Source organism: Aedes albopictus, chromosome 3 (genome assembly GCF_035046485.1).
Source record: "Aedes albopictus strain Foshan chromosome 3, AalbF5, whole genome shotgun sequence".
Taxonomy (NCBI): Eukaryota; Metazoa; Arthropoda; class Insecta; order Diptera; family Culicidae; genus Aedes; species Aedes albopictus.
The window spans coordinates 28,124,901-28,147,489 of NC_085138.1; the positions used below are offsets into that span (position 1 = coordinate 28,124,901).

Sequence of the window (22,589 nt, forward strand, 5' to 3'; positions counted from 1 at the left end):
ATTTCATGATCGGTCACTCCTATGCCCACTTTATCGAGAGCCTTGGAGCCATCCGTGTAACGGAGTGTATAGCCATGGTATTTGGTATTAAGAAGCTCAGCTACGCATCTTGTAACCTTTTGCGAGTTTTCTCCTGCCCTGATGCGGTTTTTTATCGACATTTCCAACTTCAGACGTGGCGAATTCCAACTCCTGGCTCCATTCCAATGGATCTCCTCCACTGGGGGGAGTACTTCGTTGGCGTGTTTCTGGAGGAGTCGGTTCGCCTCATCAAGGAGAAGAACTCCGCCACTACATAGAGTCGTTTTTTCTAGGAAGCCAACTGTTCTCTTACATACAGTCTCCGTAACCAAACGTTCAAAAGGCAACCTACCGCTCTCTACGCACGCGGTATCAGCAGGTGTAGATGGAAGTAGGCCGGAAGTAATTCGAATTGATTAGTTGTAGACAGGGGCTAAGGTGGTCGTTAGTGCATCTGTAGCTGAGCAGGTCAATTCGATTCCGTATAGAAGTCTGCTGTCTATTATAGCACTGGCAACTCGGAGACGAACATCATGCTTCGATAAGGTTCGTAGGAGGTTTAAACAAGTTTTACAGTTGTGTTTTACAAGTTTGAAGTGATCAAAGAAAGTCAGATGACGGTCTATTAGAATTCCAAGCACTCGCACTGATTTCTTAGGAGGGATTGGTAGGCCATTTGCAAACACAGTTGAGCGTATTGAGCGGTGAGAAGTAGCACAAAGGTGCATAATGGCAATTTTCTCAGCCGATATGTCAAAACCTGCATATTTCCTGCATGTGTCCTGATAGACCCCATTTTTCGAGCTGCTGGATAACACCTGGTGTCCAGGCTCGGTTGTAGGCTTTCGCCAAGTCCAAAGCGGCAATCTCGATGTGTTGGTCGTCGTCTTTAGCTTCGTTGAGTACTTGCCCACGTGTGGCAAAGTATGTTCCCGTACCATGACCAGGACGGAAGGCGTGTTGCCTATGATCCAGGAGTTCGTTATCTGCCAAGAAGCGAATCAGACGCCGATTTACCATTCGCTCCATTACTTTGCTGATGCAGCATGTTAAGGAAATCGGTCGAAAATCTTTCGGTGTAGTAGTAGAAGATCCTGGTTTCGGGATTGGAATCACCAAACTGCTGTTCCATTCTTGTGGTAGTGTATTTCCCGACCACTCCTTATTCAATAGCCGTAGGAGGATGACTCTCCCGGTAGGTGTGATGTTTAACAGAGCAGCTCCTCGATTGTTTATTTTAGGGCTTCCCCATGCGATGTGGTGTCCGTTGATATCTCCGAGGATTAGCTTTGGTCCTTGTATGGATTCCAGAACTTGTGACAATCGATTCTCCAGGTTTGGAATATCGCCGCATGAAAGATAGATACTAATAATGACGGAGACTATGGGGAGATCTGTATTCAATTGGATCGTGGAAAACTTAACGGATTCTAATACTCCAATAGCCACCGAGTGATATATATTTGGGTTACTTTTGTATATCCAACGGTATCGTCCTCCTAGTGTTCGGTTCATTTTGTCTTCTGTAGTTCGATGGACCTCTTGGATAGCCAAGATGACTGGTGAGAGGTTATGTACGAGGCATTCCAGGTCGCTGAGGTTATTATGGAAACCATTCGTATTCCATTGGACCGCGAAACAAGTTTGCCTAGCGAACTGGATGATGGTTGACTTTGATGGTCCGATGCTGCCGTAGAGACTTGGGTAGATGATGTGCTTCTATTTGAATTCAGCGCTGCTAACCTGGCCGATCGCCTTGGTTGAAAAAACTTGTCTCCCTCGAAGTCCTTTGACGGGGGATGGGTACGAGTGCCCTTGTGCGTCCCGTTGACGACAGGTTGCATAGTTAAAGATGTCTTGATTCCCACGCTGTCCTTAGGGGGATAGGCATTTCTGCCCTTGTGCGTCCCTCTTCCGGGGCTCTCAGGATGACGAGGGTTGTCCGCCAGTTCCGGTGGTGGTGTAGCTTCCGCACCGACTGGGCCTCGACTGTCCTGAGAGATTTCCGGGAAATACGAGATGTCGTGGTTTTGATCGGCTGATTTTTTGTTGGAGGTCGTAGAGCTTTCGTCAGGGTTTGTGGTGCCAGTAGACTCCTCTACTGTGATTAGGTGTCTTTCATTGAGAGAATTAGGATCGATGATTGTGCTTCCAGCTGTGGTGCACCGAATCAGGCTGTTTGATGTTGGAGGAGTACTGGGTGTGTCGAACATGTTTGGTTCATTCTGACATGCCATCGTCGCCGCCCAAGGAGGAGACGTTGGCGAAATCGCTATCCGGAGTGCATACTTTGGTTTTCGGTCGCTCAATAGAGTCATCGGAGTCGGTTAGAGAACGATCTCTTTTAGGCGTCCTCTCTGAGGAGAGTTGGTGAAGTGGTACTGGACTGGTGTCGCTCAAATACATAGGGGTCGCTTGCCATTCTTTCTGCTTGTTCGCGTGTGAATGCCGCCCAAGCCTGCCGATCATACCTGCAGTGACGAACACCTTGCGCAACTGTCAGATTGCGCGCCGACCGACGAGACGAACGAGACAGAACAAGTTTGAATTTGTGAAAAAGCAACCGTCATCATAACTGTACCAATCCTCGAAAAGAAAGGACGTAATAAAGTTGAATTCGTTTTAGTTTTTGTAATCGGTTCGGGTTTTTATTTTCTCGTCGATAAACTGTGTTCCGCCGGTCCAGTTCAAGGTCCAAACATTGGTCCTTCGTCGAAAATCCGTAACGCACATATGGTGCAAGTGGTCGGGGAGCTGGCAGCAGCCGGGAAACTCGCTGAACGGAAGGCGTCCTGCAGCGAGGCAACGGAAAGGCTCGACCAGCTTCGGGAACTTGCTGGAAACTTCCGGAAGACACAGTCGAGTATCGAGGTGAGCCTGGATGACCCAGAAGCGGTTGCCTCCGTGCACAACTTCCGCGAGGAGTTTAATGGTGCATACTTTCGAGCAAAGGACATTCTGGAGAAATACATCGCGGACAACAATCCGGACGAAGTTGCTTCCACATCCAGTTTTACTAGTGGAAGAACGGTCATGGACAACGATTTGCGAGAGGCGATGAAGATGCTCCTGAATGCCCAGCGTACCTTGTTGGAGGGCCAACAAACAGCGAACATCAATCAATCGCAAGGCACCCGGGACCCGGCAGCGGAAGATTACGGGTCGAATCGTGCACCGTTCGTGAATGTGCGGCTGCCGCCGATCAACGTGCCAACATTCAGCGGCGACAGGAAAAGCTGGAGGTCGTTCAAGGACATTTTCGAAACTACTATTCACAACCGGATCGACCTTCCCAGCTCACTCAAGATGCAGTATCTGGTGTCGTTCCTTGACGGCAGCGCGAAGCAGCTAGTGAGTTCGTTTCCCATCTCGGAAGCTAATTACCTGGAAGCGTGGGAGGCGCTCACGAATGTCTACGATAAGAAGAAGTATACGGTCTTCGCCCTTGTTCGTGAATTCGTGGATCAGCCAGCGGTCACCTCCGGAACATCGGAAAGCCTGCGGAAGCTCGTCACTACTTCCGATGAAGTGGTGCGTCAATTGAACGCGCTTGGGGAAGAGTTCAACACGCGAGACCCATGGCTCATCCATCTTCTGCTGGAAAAACTCGACAAGGAAAGCCGTTCACTCTGGGCGCAGCGTATCATCGAAGAGGAAAATCCATCGTTCGACGATTTCCTGAAGTTTCTGGATAACCGGTGCGACGCCCTGGAAACTTGCACGGCGTTTGCGAAAAGGTCAACAGGGGAAGCCGTCAAGAAGGAAACCGTGAAGAAAACAGTGAGCGAGAAGAAGTTGCATTCCCTGCACTCAGCTGCAGGAGGGGAAAAGTGCGCGAAATGCTCCAAAGAGCATCCGTTATTTCAGTGCGATGACTTTAAAAAGATGGACACGCAGTCCAAACGTGAACTAGTTAAGAAAGCGAGATTGTGCTTTAATTGCCTGCGGGCATCGCACACCGCGAAGTTTTGTGGTTCAAAAGCAGTGTGTCGGAATGATGACTGTAAGCAGCGTCATCACACACTGCTGTGTGAAAAGAACATTGAAGAAGTGAAGAAGAAACCAGTGCTAAACAGTGAAGCGGAACAACAACAGGAGAGCGGATCTGTCATCACTTCGATGGTGGCACAGGTTCCGTTAAAAGTGCATCAGAAAGCGTTCATTCTACCTACTGCTGTCATTCGGGTGCGGGGAGGCGGCGGCGAGCTGCTTCAAGCCCGTGCTCTCATCGATTCTGGATCCGAAGCGTCGCTGATCTCCGAAGCTTGCGTGCAGAAACTCGGCCTGCCTCGCTCCAACGGCAAGGTGGTTGTCTCCGGACTAGGGCAGCAGACAGCAGGAACAACTCGCGGACTGGTGAAGCTGGTGATCGCCAACCGGTTCGAAAACGCAATCGTTTTGCAGACAAGTGCCTTCGTCATGGGAAGGCTCACTTCGACACTTCCGACACAGCACTGTAGGGTGCATCCAAGCCTGCTTGACAACCAGCTACAGGAGAACCTTGCGGATCCGGCATACCAAACGCCGGGACCGATCGATATCATCTTGGGATCTGATGTCTTTCTTGCTCTTCTGAAGCCAGGGCAAGTCAAGGACAACGGTGGTGTTCCCGTGGCGCAAAACACGATCTTTGGGTGGATTGTGTCGGGGAATCAAGCCATCTACTCGTCGAAAATTCAAGCCAATGCATCCATCGTCAATCTGCACACAGAGCTCGACGTCAACCGCACCTTGCGAATGTTTTGGGAGCAGGAGGAGGTTCCGAAGCCGCAGCAGCTTACTCCTTCTGAACAGACAGCCGCCGAGCTCTTCAGGTCGACTCTCTCACGAGACGGAAACGGGCGCTTCATCGTACGGCTACCGTTCGACGATTCAGGGCCAGCGCTGGGTGAATCTCTCACTCCGGCCATCAAGCGATTGCGATCAATGGAAAGGCGTTTTCGACAGGATAAGGAATTCCATAAGCAGTATACGGATTTCCTCAGCGAGTATCTGGCACTAGGACACATGGAGGTGGTGCCAGCAAACGAGGTGGAGGTGGAGACTAGCCAGTGTTTCTATCTTCCACACCATGCCGTGGTCAAGGCCGACAGCACGACGACCAAATTGAGGGTGGTCTTCGACGCCTCGTGCGCGTCGTCAAGCGGAGTGTCCCTCAATGATAGACTCCTGGCGGGACCCAACGTCAACCAGGATCTGTTCTCGGTATTTCTACGTTTCCGAACCCACCAGGTAGCGTTTTCGGCAGACGTGGAAAAAATGTATCGCCAGGTGGTGGTACACCCAGCGGATCGTGATTTCCAGAGAATCGTGTTCCGTGAGCAGGAGGATCAACCAATCCAACACTATCGGTTGTGCACTGTGACGTATGGGACCAAGTGCGCCCCGTACCTAGCGATTGAAGCCATGAAGCAATCCGGCCGGGAGTACAAGGAAGTGTATCCGGAAGCAGCCCTGAGGATTGAACTCGATACGTACGTCGACGATTTTCTGTCAGGCGCTAAGGATGTGCAGAAAGCAAGGGACCTGAAGCAACAAGTGGTGGAGATTTTGGAGTCCGCTGGTTTCCACCTGCGGAAATGGACCACGAACTGCCCGGAGTTACTACAGGATGAAGCTCAGGACGAACAGGAACCGGTGGATGTCAAGCTAGCAGAGCAGCCAAATGCAGTCAAGGCACTTGGCATTCGGTGGCTGCCCAAAGAAGACACTTTTTCGTTCAAGGTCAGCCTCAATGTAAACAGCGTGAACACCAAGCGACAGCTACTTTCGGACTCCTGCAAGTTGTTTGATCCGTTTGGCTGGCTGGCGCCAGTGACTGTGAAGGTAAAGATTATATTCCAGCAGCTGTGGCTCAGCGAACTCTCGTGGGACGATCCACTACCTCCGGCAGTCGAATCGGCGCACAGTGATGCGAGGGCGGCGAAAAGTCAAAAAATCAACTTTCAGATATGGGTCCTGTATTATTTTTGTACTATTTCTATATATTTCGAGAGCTTATTACCAAAGTTTTAATAAGATTGGACCGAAATTGATTTTTTTACAGCATTACAAAGTATGTGTTGAAAAGTGTTGCATTTTTAGTTTCTTTGTAAAATGTATGGGGAAACGAAAAAAAAAATCAACTAAGATTTCAGATATGAGGACGCAGTTGGACACTTTTCACGCTATGCTTATTTTGAAGATTTTCATGTCGTCTTTCAGAAAATCAATGGGTCATCTTGCGCAAACTTGCGCAACATACGTTTTAAGTTCCTTGAACATTGAGTATGATACAATATTTAGTACAAAATAATACAGTCCGTGCCTGGACTTGGTATGCATATCATTGTAGTCAGGGTAAAAGCATTTGTTAAAATGCGTTCTTTTTTTTCATTTGTAGCTGAGATTGGCAATGCTCAAACGATTTCATTTCATTTTTGTGTTATTCACTTGAGCCGTCCAAGCTCAAACGTCCTAGAGTTTAACGGAGCCGTACATGCAGTTTGAATGAAGGCAGCGTTCAGTCGTTAACTCTATTAGTATACTAGGGTCAATATGACCCAAATTCGAATTAATACAAATAATACAAATAATACACTAGGGTCATATATAAAGGCGGAAAACCCAGTGACATTTTAACCAAACCACACCATTTAATATATCATTCGATTGAAAATTTTGTTAAGAACTCGATGTTGAAGTGAAAAAAATTATTTGTGGTACAATGATCATCGGGAATCGACTACAAATCATATCATGTTGACCATAACACTTACCGCATCTTCAACCATTTAGGTTCTATGGGAAACCTGGTTTTAATTAAAGTTAAAAAATATGTTATGATCCCATAGTGTATTCTGCTGGCTGAAAATTGGACAGATCATCGATAGCGGAAGCTATGCTAGAAAATTTTCGTGGTGCCCCGGGGAACTTGTGGCAAGAGACATATATGTAGTAACGTCAAAACATGGCGTGTAACAGCTCTTTCGTGTGATGTTTAATGAATGTTCTTCGTGTTGTGCCTGAACGGATGGACTTTAGGAGAAAAGGTCGAAGTACAGAACGTCTACAGACAAAAGGTCGAAGGTCTATGGACAAAAGGTCGAATGGACAGAAGGTCGAATGAACAAAAGGTCTAATGGACAAATTGACAAATGGACGAATGGACAAAAGGCCGAATGGACAAAAGGTCGAATGAATAAAAACAAATTTAGTAAAATATGCTCTCAGGGGGTTGTAGGACAAAAGATCAAAGATCAAAAGGTCGAAGGTCAAAAGGTCGAAAGGTCGAAATAAATGGAATAACTAGGATAAAAGGTCGAAAGGACAGAAGGACGAATGGACTAAAGGTCGAATGGGTAAAGGGTCGAATGGACAAAAGGTCGAATGGACAAAAGGTCGAATGGATAAAAGGTCGAATGGACAAAAGATCGAAACAAAAAAAAATACACACCAACTGATATACATTTCAATAATTTTTAACCGTTATGTGTCCGACAATTTTTTTGCTTTTTTCTACACCGTGCTTTTCAAATGGGCGCTGGGTACCCGGGTACCCTGTCGGCCACATAAGGGTTAATAATCAAACTTAGTTTTTGCTCAATATAACAGAAATATTAACAATTGTTTTATAAAGCCGCGATTTAAGAAACTTATCTTAGATTGTTCCATATACTTGCACATGTTCAGTAGAGTCTTGTTTTCTAGATGGCCATCAAGAAAAGGTGCTGAAATGACTACTAATGTACATATTTTTATAATTAATGAAGAATGGTGTGTAACAAGATAGGGTTTCAAAACATCCAAAAAATTATCCTCTTCCCCAAGGGAACCAGGATTCCGGAACAGTCCTGAATATGGTCAATCTGGCCCAAAAGTCGGAAATGACTTCTACTGGACCTATTTTTCAAAATCATAAAAAATAATGTGTCGCAAGATGGGTTTCAAAAATATACGAAAATTAACCTCTTCCCCGAGGGAACCAGGATTCCGGAATGGTCTTGAAAGTGGCCAATCTAGCCCAAAATTCCGGAAATGACTTCTAATGGAACGTGTTTGCAAAATCATGAAAAATGGTGTGTCGTAAGATGGGTTTTAAAAACATCAAAATATTGTCCTCTTCCCCAAGGGAACCAGGATTCCGGAACGGTCCTGAAGGTGGCCAATCTCGCCCAAAAGTCTGGAAATGATTTCTACTGGACCTATTTTTCAAAATCATGAAAAATGGAGTGTCGCAAGATGGGTTCTAAAAATATCCAAAAATTGTCCTCTTCCCCGGGGGAACCAGGATTCCGGAATAGTCCTAAAAGTGGTCAATGTGACTCATGGGATGTCAAAATGTCTTCTTGGTAACTAATTCTAATAAATAACAAAGTTTGATTAGCTGTGAAGGTATATAATTCATGTTAAGACTTTTCGCCACCTTTTGTATGGAGCCGCATCACTGTGCGGCGTGGATTGAGGTCAAGGAAACACTTCAGCAAGTGGAACAGGTACACCTTCCTCGATTCGCACCCAACTACAACGGTAAAATCGAGTTGCATGGTTTTTCGGACGCCTCCGAACTGGCGTACGCAGCGGTGGTGTATGCTAGAGGGCGGAATGATTCAGGAGACATAGTGGTGAATCTTCTGGCCGCCAAAACAAGGGTGGCTCCAATCAAACAAGTGTCCCTACCGAGGTTAGAGCTCAACGCAGCAGCTCTACTATCAACGCTGATGGAATCGGTAATGCAGGCGTTCAGCCATCTGGAGGTGGAGCCTTGGGCATACACAGACAGCAGCATCGTTCTCCAATGGTTATCCGCTCACCCCCGCAAATGGAAAACGTACGTGGCCAATCGTACGTCGGCAATCTTGGAAGTGCTGCCACGTGATCGCTGGAATCACGTTCGAAGCGAGGACAACCCAGCAGACTGTGCTTCACGCGGTCTCACACCTGGCGAGCTGGTAACGCACCCCCTCTGGTGGTGTGGACCGGACGAATTGAAGTCGGAAACCGAACACTGGAAGCGAGTCCCTGTTGAGCAGGTCGACGACGAAGAGTTACTGGAGTTACGTCGGTTGAAGGTACTTCACACTGCGATACCGATAATCAGAACGAACTACGACATCGAGACAAGCCTATTGGAGCGGCGTTCGAACTACACGCTCATCGTGCGCACCCTAGCGTACGTCAATCGATTCGTGTTGGCACTCAAGGCGGACAACGAGAATCTCAACCTTGGACTTTCACCAAACGAAATCTACGATGCCAAGATGCAGCTGGCCAGAGCTGCACAGTACGCCGCATACAAGCCGGAACTGGAACTGTTGCAGAAGGGTAACGAGTTGCCACCGAAACATAAATTATCTGCCCTTCATCCTTTTCTCGACAGCCAAGGAACGATGCGTGTGGGTGGACGCTTGCAAAATTCCGCGTACCCATACGACGTCAAACACCCGGTCATTCTCCCAGCCAACCACAAGGTGACCGAGTTACTTCTGCGAGACATTCATCTGCGAAATCTCCATGCGGGACCCAGTCTACTAGCAGCAACAGTCAATCAACAGTACTGGGTGGTAGGACTGCAGACCGCTGTCCGTCTTACAGCTCAAGGATGTACTCGTTGCGTGCGACTCAAGGGGAAGACAGCGTCACAGCTCATGGGCAGCCTGCCTGTGCCTCGGGTGACGGGTACTCGAGCTTTCACACACGTCGGCGTGGACTATGCCGGTCCACTGAAGGTACATGCATCCTGCGTCCGCGGGGTGAAAACCACCAAGGGCTACATCGTAGTATTTGTGTGCATGGCCACAAAGGCTGTGCACTTGGAGGTTGCCAGTGACCTCTCGACGAACACCTTCATCTGTGCACTGAAGCGGTTTATCTCCAGGCGATCTCATCCGAACGAGATATGGTCCGACTGCGGTACAAACTTTGTTGGTACGGACCACTGGTTGAAGGAGATTCAAGGTGCAAGACAGACTCACAACGAAGCAGCAGAACGATTTCTCTCCAACTTGGGAATAAAGTGGGTGTTCAACCCGCCTTCAGCGCCTCATCGCGGCGGCATTTGGGAGGCGGCGGTGAAGAGCGCCAAGAAGCATCTGGTCGCAGTCTTGGGCTCCGAAGCAGCAACGTACGAAGATTTCTCAACGGTTTTGGCGCAGGTGGAAGCATGCCTTAACTCGCGACCACTTTGCCCACTTTCAACGAACCCAGACAGCTACGAAGCGTTGACCCCAGGACATTTCCTGGTCGGACAGCCAATCAACCTCATCCCGGAGCCAGATGTTCGACACATTCCTATGAATCGTTTGGACAAATGGCAACTTCTGCACAAGCACACGACCGAAATCTGGAAACGTTGGCGCGATGAATATGTATCCAGCCTGCAACCTCGGAGCAAGTGGCGTACCACCGAGGCCAACGTGGAGAAGGATCAGCTGGTGCTGGTCAAGAATGACAATGCCCCACCGGCTCACTGGGAGTTGGCGCGTATTGTCCAGCTACACCCGGACTCGACAGGAGTCGTCCGGACAGTTACGTTGCGGCGTGGTCAAGCGGAGTACTCACGCCCCATACAGAAGATCTGCGTGCTACCGTCGGATTGAGGCACTGGTGCCTCAAGGTGGGGGTGGATGTTCGCGTGTGAATGCCGCCCAAGCCTGCCGATCATACCTGCAGTGACGAACACCTTGCGCAACTGTCAGATTGCGCTCCGACCGACGAGACGAACGAGACAGAACAAGTTTGAATTTGTGAAAAAGCAACCGTCATCATAACTGTACCAATCCTCGAAAAGAAAGGACGTAATAAAGTTGAATTCGTTTTAGTTTTTGTAATCGGTTCGGGTTTTTATTTTCTCGTCGATAAACTGTGTTCCGCCGGTCCAGTCCAAGGTCCAAACACTGCTGCTTCTTATTCTTCTAAGGAGGAAATGGTTTTGATGAGGCTTCTATAGCCAGGTTTTGGTCCTGGAATAGTGATGTTGCGATAACTGTTTGGGCGTCATGTGGTGGTGATTGATCGATTGGCTGATTTTTTCGTTGGACGATGGTTCGTAGGACGTGAACCTCCCGCTCTTTGTGATTGAGCTGCTCTTCTAGATTGGTGACCTTAGCAACAAGCTCCTCTCGACACCAACATTTCAAAAGGGCGTAACTGCTTTTGGAATCATCACCTTCTTTTAAAGCTGTGGATCATGTGTTATGATTTCCATGTTTTTCACAACAAGTACCAGATGGGAAAAACTCTCCTCTTTCCGACAACCACGGTGGTTTGAGTGTAAGGGAGGCAGTACGACCTACAGCTTTGAAAGAAGGTATTACTTCCAAATGCAGTTACGCCCTTTTGAAATGTTGGTGCCGCTCTATGGTACCGTGTTTGCGAAACAGTCCCATACGACTGTTGTTCTGTTGCAAACAGTCCCATACGACTGTTGCAGAGCGCTTTCAAGAGCCTGGATGCGTTCATCTTTCTTCCTCATCTCACTGGTTAACAATTCAACCTTCTGCAGTAGATCGGCAATCATATTATTATTACCGGGACTTAGACTGGATTCAAGTGTCTCGATTCGTTTGTCCTTCCTCTCCATCTCCTGCTGGAGCTGGTCCACCTTCGAGGTTAGTTCTGTGATTTGCTGATCTTTACCTGCTGTAGTTACGTTTGAGAAGCTGTTTTGTCCACGCCCTTGCTCATATCGTCTCCTTGCCTGCGGATAGGATATGCCAAGATCGACACGAAGTCTTTGGATTTCATTTTCCTTGATGTAAACTGGGCATTTGCGACTCGATAAGGAGTGATTGTGCCTGTCACATCTCTTGCAGAATTCCTCTGCGGTGCATCGAATCTCCCTACTAACTGCATGGTCCTTACAGCATGTTCCACAAGTTGACTGAGATTGTTGGCAGCGTTTACTGGTGTGGCCGAAATTCCAGCAAATATAACACAGCATGGGTGCTGGATAATACGGCCGAGTTTTGCAGCGTGTCCAGCCAAAATCCACGTGCGGAGGGATGACTGTTCCGCTGACAGTGAGAATATTCGTTGACGTGTATTCAACTTTGTCCCCATTTCGTCTTGTGATGCGGCGGATGCTGCGCACTCCCTGGTCAGCGAGACCATTTTCTATTGTCCCGTCATCAAGACCGGCGACCGACTGACAAGTCACAACGCAGCGACAGACGTTGAGGGTTGGATGCTCGATGATTTTGATTCCGGTTCCGTCAGCTAACGAGGTCATTTTCATCAGCTTAGCGATCTGATTGCTACTGCGGATTTTCAGAGCGTAGGTTATGCCATCTTTACCTTCCGGAAAGGCACCGTCGATTTTTGCACCCACACACTTCTCAACCGATGAACGTAGAAGAAAAGGGTCATTTGGCAATCTTCCGCTGGTGGCTTCCATACGGAGGACTTGGACTGCTCCGTAAGTGCCATTCGGGTCCATGTAACTCGGTAGTCGTGCTCCAGCAAACTCTCCATCGAATAGGTTTGATGATCCCACTCTCGGATCACCGATGGAGGGAAATTCATCCGGGGCCAACGCCATCGTTGGCCACCCGGTGAATATTTATCGGTTAAGCGACCTCACCACAATTATTTGTCAATAAAACGCTCGACGGTGCAATGTAACTTCACTATACGATATGTCCCACACACTACGAAAAACTGTCTGTCAGGTGTATGGTGGTGATTAATATCGGGAGCAAACCAGCCACAACGCATCGGAAAAACGGTCCACGGCACCGGAATGCGCTTTAGACCTTGACACCCGTACGGTGGTGCAGCTTGGTCCTCAGGATACGGATCGCGACGACGGAAAATAGAACGTGAAAAGTTTCATTTTCATTTTTCATTTTGCAGCATTTGCAAAGCCGAAGATAAGGAGGGGTAATGGCTGAATAGTCTTTGCTGACCACATAAACGCCATGGGATAGGAAAAGGGTATTTTGGTGTGAGGTTAGGGTGTTGGTACAGACTTGACAATATCAATGCTATTCAGATGCAAAATAATTTTAAAGCTCAATAGTGAATCGCATACCTTCCAAAACCAAAAAAACAATAGTCCTCAAAATGCCTAGCAAGTCATAGAAAGAAAAAACGCCCGATTGTTTATTTTGTCAATTATAACAAACGGATACTTCCACCCGGGCAAAGTGTTCCTTCAGTTCTGGAAAATATATTATCCCCAATTAAGCATGTAATCGAATTGTCCGCGTGGTCTTGTAGTACCCCTGCTAGGTAAGAATCAGTCATTGTCATACATATTAAATACTAGACATGACCCCATGGAATAGCATTTGCATATGTAAAAGCTTTGCTGATGTGACTTTCCTATTAGGCAATTCTCTCATCTCATGTTTGTTTTCAAAACCTTGTCAAGCTTAGAAAATTGAAGTTAATAAACAATACATTACAAGGTTCAAATTCCCATAGAATGAGATCATTCATTCGCACTACAACACCATAGGAGATAATACCACATTGGCTGACTACAGTACAAATGCGAAAAATCTCCCTTTTCCCCCTATCCGCAACCCGGGGACGCGCCCTGTTGGATTTCGAAAGCCTCGGAGAATATTACAAACCTTCAATGGCATTCCCATACACTATCCCACATTGCCCATTCAGGGGTCTGACTGGGCCTATTACCCTCCCTCAGTTTGTAATATTGTCACCAACTTGGAATTATATTTTCCCGGCACATAAATGACTTCGACAAATGTTCGATATACTATGCAGCATCATGATCAGTATAACTATATCAGATGACGATGACTTGAAGATCTGATTTTTACAGAATTATTTGCCATTGATTATACATTCAGCTATTTCAATCATTACTGCAAAGCACATCGACCACATGCCTGAAATCAAAGCTTCCTGGAAGATATAATACAAGCGCAGGGGGAAAATAGAACGCGAAAAGTTGGAAAGATATCGTTTTTCGGATGTAAACAAATCCACGTGCTACAGAGCCGTCTGTTCGTCTCGACAGCGAGCTGTCAACTGACCGTGAGAAAAACATGCTCGCAGATAAACTGCATTTCTAAGATCGTGAGCGGCAATTGGGTTCTTTAGGGGTATCCGGATTATTTCATAATCGGATTCTCCGCCCAAAAATTAGTCGAAATCCAAAATTTCATAATTTTTGGAGTCCGGGAACTATTTTTAAAATGCATTTAAAGATTGTATGGGGAAAATTTTTTGTTCGGGTCGAACTGTCACTTTAACGATTGAACTGTCATTCTATCCACGAAAATTAAAACTGTTTTGTTGATTTAACCATCAAAACAAAGGTGTTGGAATCCAATAAAAACATGTTATACTCAGAAAAATGAGCTCTTTCGATTAGGCTATAGAAAATAGCAATATTTTATTCACTAAACAACCCAATTGGAACACGAGCGGTTACTGGTACATTGAAGGTTTTTTCATTATTCCGTCCTTATAGAAGATTTTCGAGTCAAAAAATTAATAAAATAAAAGAACTACTTTTTAACTTGAAATGTCAATCATAACCATAAGAAATAAAACTAATAAACGTAGAGAGAAAACCTGAAGAGGAAATATATTCAACAATTGTTTTGTGAACTAATGCTACAAAGTCAAACTACGGTCTACTGATTGTCTACTGATAAAAGTTGCAAGATTTTGAAAAGTCACAATGGAGTAAAAAAACATCCTTAAATAAGAATGCGTGGGAAAATCAAAAACTAAAAGGTAGAAGTTCAAAAAAAAAAGAGTTAAAAAATAGAAACAATAGAAAATCAAAGAGTGCATAAGGTAAAGTGTAAGAATTTTTGAAAAGGCTGATACCTCAAAACGCATAGATTTGAAAGAAAGATGGGTAAAATGATTCAATATGCATCTACCAACAACATAAAGATATACCATCTTAATTAATATTGCTTTTTGAATAATTCTACAGAACCCATCACCCTTGAAACTGCTTATCAACTATGCTTTCAATAATTTCACTAACCGTAACGGTTCGCGTGTACTCACCCTTGATCGTGACGGTGACGAAATCGTTCGGAGGTGGTCCACGGCTAGGCGGAAGAGGCGGAGCAGGTGTCAGACGTTGAGCAATCCGACGGTTGGATGCAATCGTCGATGGGAAACTCGGACCGGGAGTGATGGCCTCCTTGAACACCATGTCGCACTGCGACAGGGATTGGAGCTTTTGCTTTCGGGGTTGTTTGCTGGCCATGGGGCTCGGTGTGATGACCGGGAGTTCGATCGGAGTGTTTTCCAGAGGGATTGTCGCTGGTGCCGGATGGTCATCCGGAGGTTCCTGTTTGATTATGGCCATTGGAAAGGGGAAACCCATGGTTGGTGGCGGTGGAGCGGGGGCCGATTCCATCGGGGTTCCGCTCGAGCCGATTGTCCTCTTTGGAGTCTTGATGACGATGGTTGTTGAATTGGGACGCGGAGGATTAGGCGGGGGTGTGGAACCACTTCGAACCGGTGTGAGAGTGACGTTACGATTGCCACTGGCCAGCGACTCGATCTTGCTGGCCATGGCGGGGCTCAGGTTCCGGAGCGGAGGCGATTGGAGCAGTTCCACCACGCGACGGTGCTGGAGAGTGTTCTTGACTGGCGGTGGAGCGGGTATCGACTGCTTTTCGGTAGATTGATTGTGAAAGTAGTTGGCTTTAAAAGTGGTTCCGTTGCCGTCAGTCAATTCCACGCATCGAAGACCCCTTTGGACGTCACGTGGCGCTGTTTCCATCTGAAAAATTTGAAATGCGGGCATTAGTACAAAACCTGTTGAAAGCGAGACAAATTGATCAAGGTGATTTTGGATTATTTTCTTCAAAAACCTGCCAGGACTTACCTTCCGTCCTTTCCGACTGCCATCCGGTTTCAGTTGCACATTCATATAGCACGGAAGCTCTGGCGGATCCGTCCTCACCAGTTCCTCCATCAATCGACTCCCTTTGGACATCGGAGGAGCGCATTGCGGCGGAACCACAGGCGACGGGAACAGTTTCTCCATTTCCGCTACCAGATCCTTTTCGTATTCGGCCATTGTCAGGCCCGCGGCAACGGGATACTGCTGCGGCAGCAGCCCTCCCGCAGCCTCCATATCATCATCCAGCTGAAAAACATCCTCCAGCACATCCTGCGGAATCCCATTTTCCGAGATGAACAGTTCCTGCTGTTCCATCACTCGGCTCCCATCGAACAGACCGCTGCCGTCCAGGCCAAAGTCCGAGTCCATCTCGATGTACATGTCGCTGCCCGGTTCGATAACCTGGAAGGGGCCCTCGAACAGCGGGTAGGACAAATACTGGTGCTGCTGTTGCTGCGAATGCAGGAGAAACGGGGAGCAGTTGGTGCTGCTACTACTGCCGGAACCGTTCATGGCGTCCCCGGTGCCGTTCCTACTGCTGGTGCTGCTGCTGCTAAACTGGATGTCACTCGCGATGGTGTAGTTGAGAATCTGCTGGGGCTGTTGATGCGGCGACGAGGACGAAGCTACCGGAAGCGATCGACGCATTGCTTGTGATTACACTCGCGGCGGGTACCGGTTACCAGGGTAATAACTTTCGAGGAAAACGTGGAAAATTGCTGAGGGAAAATGGAATCTACCGCGGAAAATGCGGAGAAGTGCGTGACTGACAGCGCATTTGTTTTGTTCGGAACTGAATGAACACCCGTCACACCGCAGTTCACTTTTCAAAGCATCGTTCGAAGATGATGTTACAGTTTGTGTTCATTAGCTGCATTTTTCGAGGGATGTCTACAAAGAATTAAAAATCGACGCAAATTGAAGTTCATTGCCTTTTACAAAGGCCAGTAGTACACAGGGTCAAATATTTGACAAGGAAAGAACTCAAGAAACAACATCAGTTTGACACTAATGAAAATTCGATCGAGTCAAACAAGATGTTTGAGCATTGGTTTCTTTTTGAACAAATATTTGACCCTGTGTACTAGCAGCTAAACGCTTTTACAGTGATGACAGATGCGAAGGGCACCCGGATAAAAAATTACCATTCTTTACATGGTAAATATTATTAACAAATGACTGGTTTTATTGTTCACAATAAAACACATAGTAGATATATTGTTACTTTTTACAATAGAAATCAAGCCCATATAGTTCGTACAATAAGTGAACATTAGCTTTATTAGTGACTGATTGATTCGATTGTTTTTCAATAGTTCTATAATAATTTAAAGTTACTATCAGTAAAAATTAATTTAAGTTGTTTTTAAATAGTTGCAAAAGTGCCTGCAAAGTTCTCATGGACTTTTTATTAAAAAAGAGTTTATTTCTCAATTACACTTAAAAACAATTTGTAACAAATGAATAACAATAAGTATTATTGTTGCTTGGATCATGTTTGTATAATCAAATACAAAATCACTCGACACATTTTTTATAGTTTTCGTTTTAAATTTGAGTACAGTAGATGTTTCGGTTATCGAATGTTATTCGCTAAAACTGACAGACGTGAAGCCGTGTTGGCAGAGGAAGCTCTCAATGAATAACTGAGGAAGTACTTATAGAAAACTAGCTGAAAAGCAGGTTTAGCCAAGTGAGGATGTTAAAACAAGAAAAAGATGAACAATGATTTTTCTAATGTTTTCCAATAAATTAAAGGAATCTAGTAAATAGTAAACTGCCATTGATAACAATACAAATACAATTAGTTTAATGGGGTCAATTGAACCGATGTTAAAATAAACATGCAATAATATTTGTTGTTATGTAAACAGATTTCACCTTTGAAAAACCAAAGAATTCATATTTCTCGGTAACATTTTTCTCCAGCATTTACAGATACTAATGGTCACATGAATTGTGAACGATTTATGGTATGGAACGATTTATGGTATGGAATTGTGAACGATTTATGGTATGGATGTGGGCGGACGGTTCGCAGAGTATTAATCAACCCGGAATATATCGGAATTCGGCGGAATAAAAAACACGACACGACCGATTCAGAAATTGCGTAGTAACTTTATTAATAACGTTTTACAAAACAAAAGGTAACGCTCGCTGCCTGACTGAATTCACGTAACGGTGTCAGAACAGTGATGCCAGTTCAATACTCCTCCTCGGGAATTCAACCATCTCGGCCTGGAATGGGAACCAGGCCCATCATAGCAGCGAACTTCCTCACTCGTTCAGCTCCAAGCGGTTTGGTGAGAATGTCCGCTATCATGTCCTCTGAAGTACAGTATTGTAGATCAATCACTCCGGTAGCACAGACGTCTCTCGTATAGTGATACCGAATGTCAATATGTTTGGACCGTTTCTTTTGATGATCTAATGCAACGAAATCCAAACAACTGCGGTTATCTTCGTAAACTGTAGTAGCTTGCACCTGCTTCTCGTCCAACTCATCGAGCAATCCGCGGAGCCACACCGCTTCCTGTGCCGCACCCGATAAAGCAACGTATTCTGCTTCCATTGTGGAAGTTGCAACGCAGCTCTGCTTGCGACTTATCCAGCTTACTGTAGCTCCTCCTATGCGATACAGATATCCGCTGCACGATTTGCGGTCGGTGCTGTCACCGGCCCAGTCCGAATCGCAGTAACCAACCAGCTTGAACTCCGCTCCAGGTGCCCCAAGTCTTAAGCCGTAGTCAATGGTTCGCAGCAAATAACGCACAACTCTTCTTGCTTCTGTCCAATCGACCAAAGTAGGCGAACTGACTTTACGACTTAAAATACCCACGCATGCAGCGATATCAGGCCGGCTGTGAGTCGCTATGTACAAAAGGCTTCCAATCAATCGTTGATATTCAGCGTTGTTCGTTAACGGTTTGCTGTCCAGCCTGATCTTGTAATATCCAGTATCCATTGGGAATTTTGATCCTTTTGCATCGTTCAGTCCGAAGCTCCCTGCAACCTTCTTGATGAAAACAGCTTGGCTGAGATTGTAGAAACCTTCCTGATCCTTATCGACGCGTATACCAAGGAAACAGGACACGTCTCCAAGCTTCGTGATCTTCAGCTTCTTTTGAAGTTCCATCTCCACCTCCTTGATGTGACTTTCTTGTTTGCAGACTACCAAAAAATCGTCAACGTACAAAAGAATGTACATCCACTCTCCTCCTGCACACTTTTTGCGGTAAAGACACGAGTCTGCCTTACACTGTAGAAATCCCATCTTCAGAAGTATATCCGTTATCGTTTTGTGCCAAGTTCTAGCAGCCTGTTTCAGTCCGTAAATAGATTTCCGCAGGCGGCACACTTGCTGCTCCTTGTGTGGTACGGCGAACCCTGGCGGCTGACGCATAAATACTTCCTCCTCCAGTGTACCATATAGGTATGCTGATTTCACATCCAGGTGTTTTACTTGCATTTTGCGGTACCCAGCAACAGTCAGCAGCAAACGGAAAGTTGAATGCATAGCAACAGGGGCAAAGCTATCGTCGAAATCAACACCAACTCGCTGGGCAAAGCCTTGCGCGACAAGTCGCGCCTTGAAGCGGTCCACTTTGCCATCTGCATTCAGCTTGCGCTTAAACACCCACCTGCTGCCAATGATGTTCCGATCGATAGGCGGATCCACAAGCTCCCAGGTGTCATTATCGATTAGCGACTGGTACTCCTCACTCATTGCTTTAATCCATTTCTCCTTTTCCTCGGAACCAACGGCCTCTTCGTAGGTCGTCGGCTCATCCAAAGCGACAGCTGCTCTACCTACAACGTAGTCGTTCATCCTAGGGGGCAACACACCTCTGTTCGCTCGTCGAGGCAAAACTCGTCCATCTTCGCCGTTTGGATCTCCACGATCTACTTCATCGAACACAACTTCTTCCTGGTCTTGTCCAACGAACAGTTCTTCAGCACTCTCGTAGCCAATAAAATCCTCTTCTTCTTCTTCGGCGATCGAAACCTCGTCGGACTTTGGCAGTGCTGGCAGCTCGACAATTGTTTCTTGTTCTTCCCGTTGTCCAATCCGTTCATCGCATCCAATCTTCCGGTCCATCTCCGTATCCTCAAGAAATTTCGCATCGCGACTTATCGTAATGCGGCCGGTAGTTTTATCGAGAAACCGATAGGCTTTATGTTGATTGGAATAACCAACAAAAGTCAAAAGCCGCGCCTTCGGTGTCATCTTCTTCCTGCGCTCCGCTGGTATTTGCACCCACGCATCACTACCGAAAATCCGGAAATGTTTGAAAGATGGCTTTCTCCCATACCAACGCTCGAAGGGGCTCATTCCAATAGAACGCGACGGTAGGCGGTTTTGCACGTAGGTCGACGTGAGCACCGCCTCACCCCAGTATTTTTCATCCAGGCCACCCTCCAGCAAAAGACACATTGTCATTTCTTTGAGATAGCGATTTCTCCTTTCGGCCACGCCGTTTTGTTGTGGCGAGTACGGGGCCGAAAACTGACATACAATCCCTTCGCTTCTCAGGAACCGCTGCAACTCGTTACCGACGAACTCTCCGCCGCCGTCTGATTGCAGTACACGTGGAGTTTTGCCGACCTGCGTCTTACAGAAAGCTACAAAATCCCGGATCTTGACCGCCGCGTCCGACTTTTTCCGCAGTAGGTACGTGAAGGACATTCGAGAATAATCGTCGACTATCGACAGAAAATACCTGTTTCCGCTGGGAGTACTTGTCATCGGTCCGGATAAATCCATGTGAACCACATCCAATATCGCCTTGGATCCTCTGTCGCACTGTTTCGGAAACGGCTTCCGTGCCAGCTTCCCTTTGATGCAGCATTGGCATACCGCACGCACATTACAGTCGATCACCTTCATTCCATCCGCTAGTCCGTCCTTGGCAATAGACCGCACAACCTCGGGGTCGCGGTGCCCCAACCGTCTGTGCCACGTGTGCAAACAATTTGGTGTATGTGACGGCTGAATACTTGCCATCGCCTTCTCAGGTGTATGCAATCGATACATATTGCCATGGCAACCCGCAACTGCTACAACCTCACCATTCGGTCGACGAATCTCACATCCGCTGCCGTTGAAAACAACACCAAAACCTTTCTTGCTAAGCGCACTAACGGAGATCAGTCCGCTCGTCAATCCGGGAACGAAAAGGACGTCGTGCAGCATGACTTCGACCGCTTCTCCGTTGCCATCGATCACATGGAACCTACCTTCACCAACGCCACGAACTTCTGACTTTTCACCGTCCGCTAAGATAACGCTGGTAAACTTTGCCTCCTCTAGCTTCGAGAAGAATCTCCTGTTTCCCGTCATGTGTCGAGTTGCACCGCTGTCTACGTACCAATCCGCCGGCTCGCCATAGCCGACCATCCACGCCAATGGTCCATCCGATACGCTTTGAGCTTGACTTGCCTTGGCCTTGGATTTATCCTCCTTTTTCGATTGGGTCGAGTTTTCCACCTTGTTGCACTCCTTCAAAAACTGACGGCAATTTCGTTTTAGGTGGCCAGGTTGTTTGCAATAGAAACAAACCCGCGAGTCCTTGTTGCTGACATCACCACCACCTCCAACGCGGAAACGACGATGACCAACTTTCAGCGCTTTACCGCCGCTCGAAGCAGCAGCTCCGGACCGTTCCTTCCGCTTCTCCGCTTCTGCCAATAATTTGGATTTTACCAAATCCAACGTCAGTTCGTCACTAGGCCGTTGCTCCAACGCAGTCGTGAGCGGGTCGTAGGAGTCAGGGAGAGAGCATAGCAACATCGCTACTTGCAATTTCGCTGGTAATTCATCCCCCCACGTCTGCAATCCTTTGCACCAGGTCGCTGAACGTTTGCAGGTGATCTTCCATATCGCCGTCGTCGGTCAATTCGAGCTTCGTCAACTTCTTGAGTAGGTACACGTCGGATGTTTTATCGTGGTACTTTTTGAGTGCAGTCCACACATCTTTGGCTGTATTCGCAGCCCGTACCAAACTCAATTGGGCGTCCTCAAGGCACAAACAAATTGTAGCGCGAGCCTTCCGGTCGTCTTTGTTCCACTGCGCTAAAGCAGCCGCCGCTGTTGGAACCTGCTCAGCCTCATCGATGACGTACCATAACTCGTCTCGGACGAGCATCATCTCCATCTTGAATTTCCACGTTTGGAAATTGTGGTTATTCAATTTTGGAAATGGAAATCGTGCCTGTTCAGCCATTTTGTTTTTCGGCTGCTAGCACACACCGGCGATCAACGACGAAACTTTTTCCGTTCGATTTTCCCGAAAAAACAACACTTCGACCGGAATTTCCTACGCGACGATTACTCTGGGCCCATAACCTGTGGGCGGACGGTTCGCAGAGTATTAATCAACCCGGAATATATCGGAATTCGGCGGAATAAAAAACACGACACGACCGATTCAGAAATTGCGTAGTAACTTTATTAATAACGTTTTACAAAACAAAAGGTAACGCTCGCTGCCTGACTGAATTCACGTAACGGTGTCAGAACAGTGATGCCAGTTCAATACATACGACCTGAGGTCTGACTTGTGATATTTGGCAGTTATTTGAAAAGATTGAAGATAGATCTTATCAACAGCTGCCAAGCAATACATACCAGACATACATCAGAGGTTGTAACAATAAAATTTATCGTATTTTTATGATACTTTTTATCAGGGCAAGACAGATCTAACGAGAGAAATTCTGCATTCGGATCGGAATGTTG

The 22,589-nt window shown here is 46.7% G+C and overlaps 2 protein-coding genes across 3 annotated transcripts in view; one reads left to right on the forward strand and one right to left on the reverse strand.

Moving 5' to 3' along the window:
* The window catches only part of LOC115254587 (ras-associated and pleckstrin homology domains-containing protein 1-like), a 30,982-nt gene extending 14,450 nt beyond the window's left edge, over positions 1-16,532 (reverse strand). Inside the window, exons 1-2 of the mRNA XM_029852196.2 lie at positions 15,830-16,532; positions 14,998-15,724 (exon numbers count right to left, since the gene is read on the reverse strand). Of these exons, the coding sequence (XP_029708056.2) occupies positions 14,998-15,724; positions 15,830-16,495 (1,393 nt within the window). The 5' untranslated portion in view covers positions 16,496-16,532. The remainder of the gene's footprint in view (positions 1-14,997; positions 15,725-15,829) is intronic.
* Positions 1-22,589, forward strand: part of LOC109426162 (uncharacterized protein DDB_G0284459) — a 197,963-nt gene that overhangs the window by 76,438 nt on the left and 98,936 nt on the right. The gene's annotated exons all lie outside the window — the stretch shown is intronic.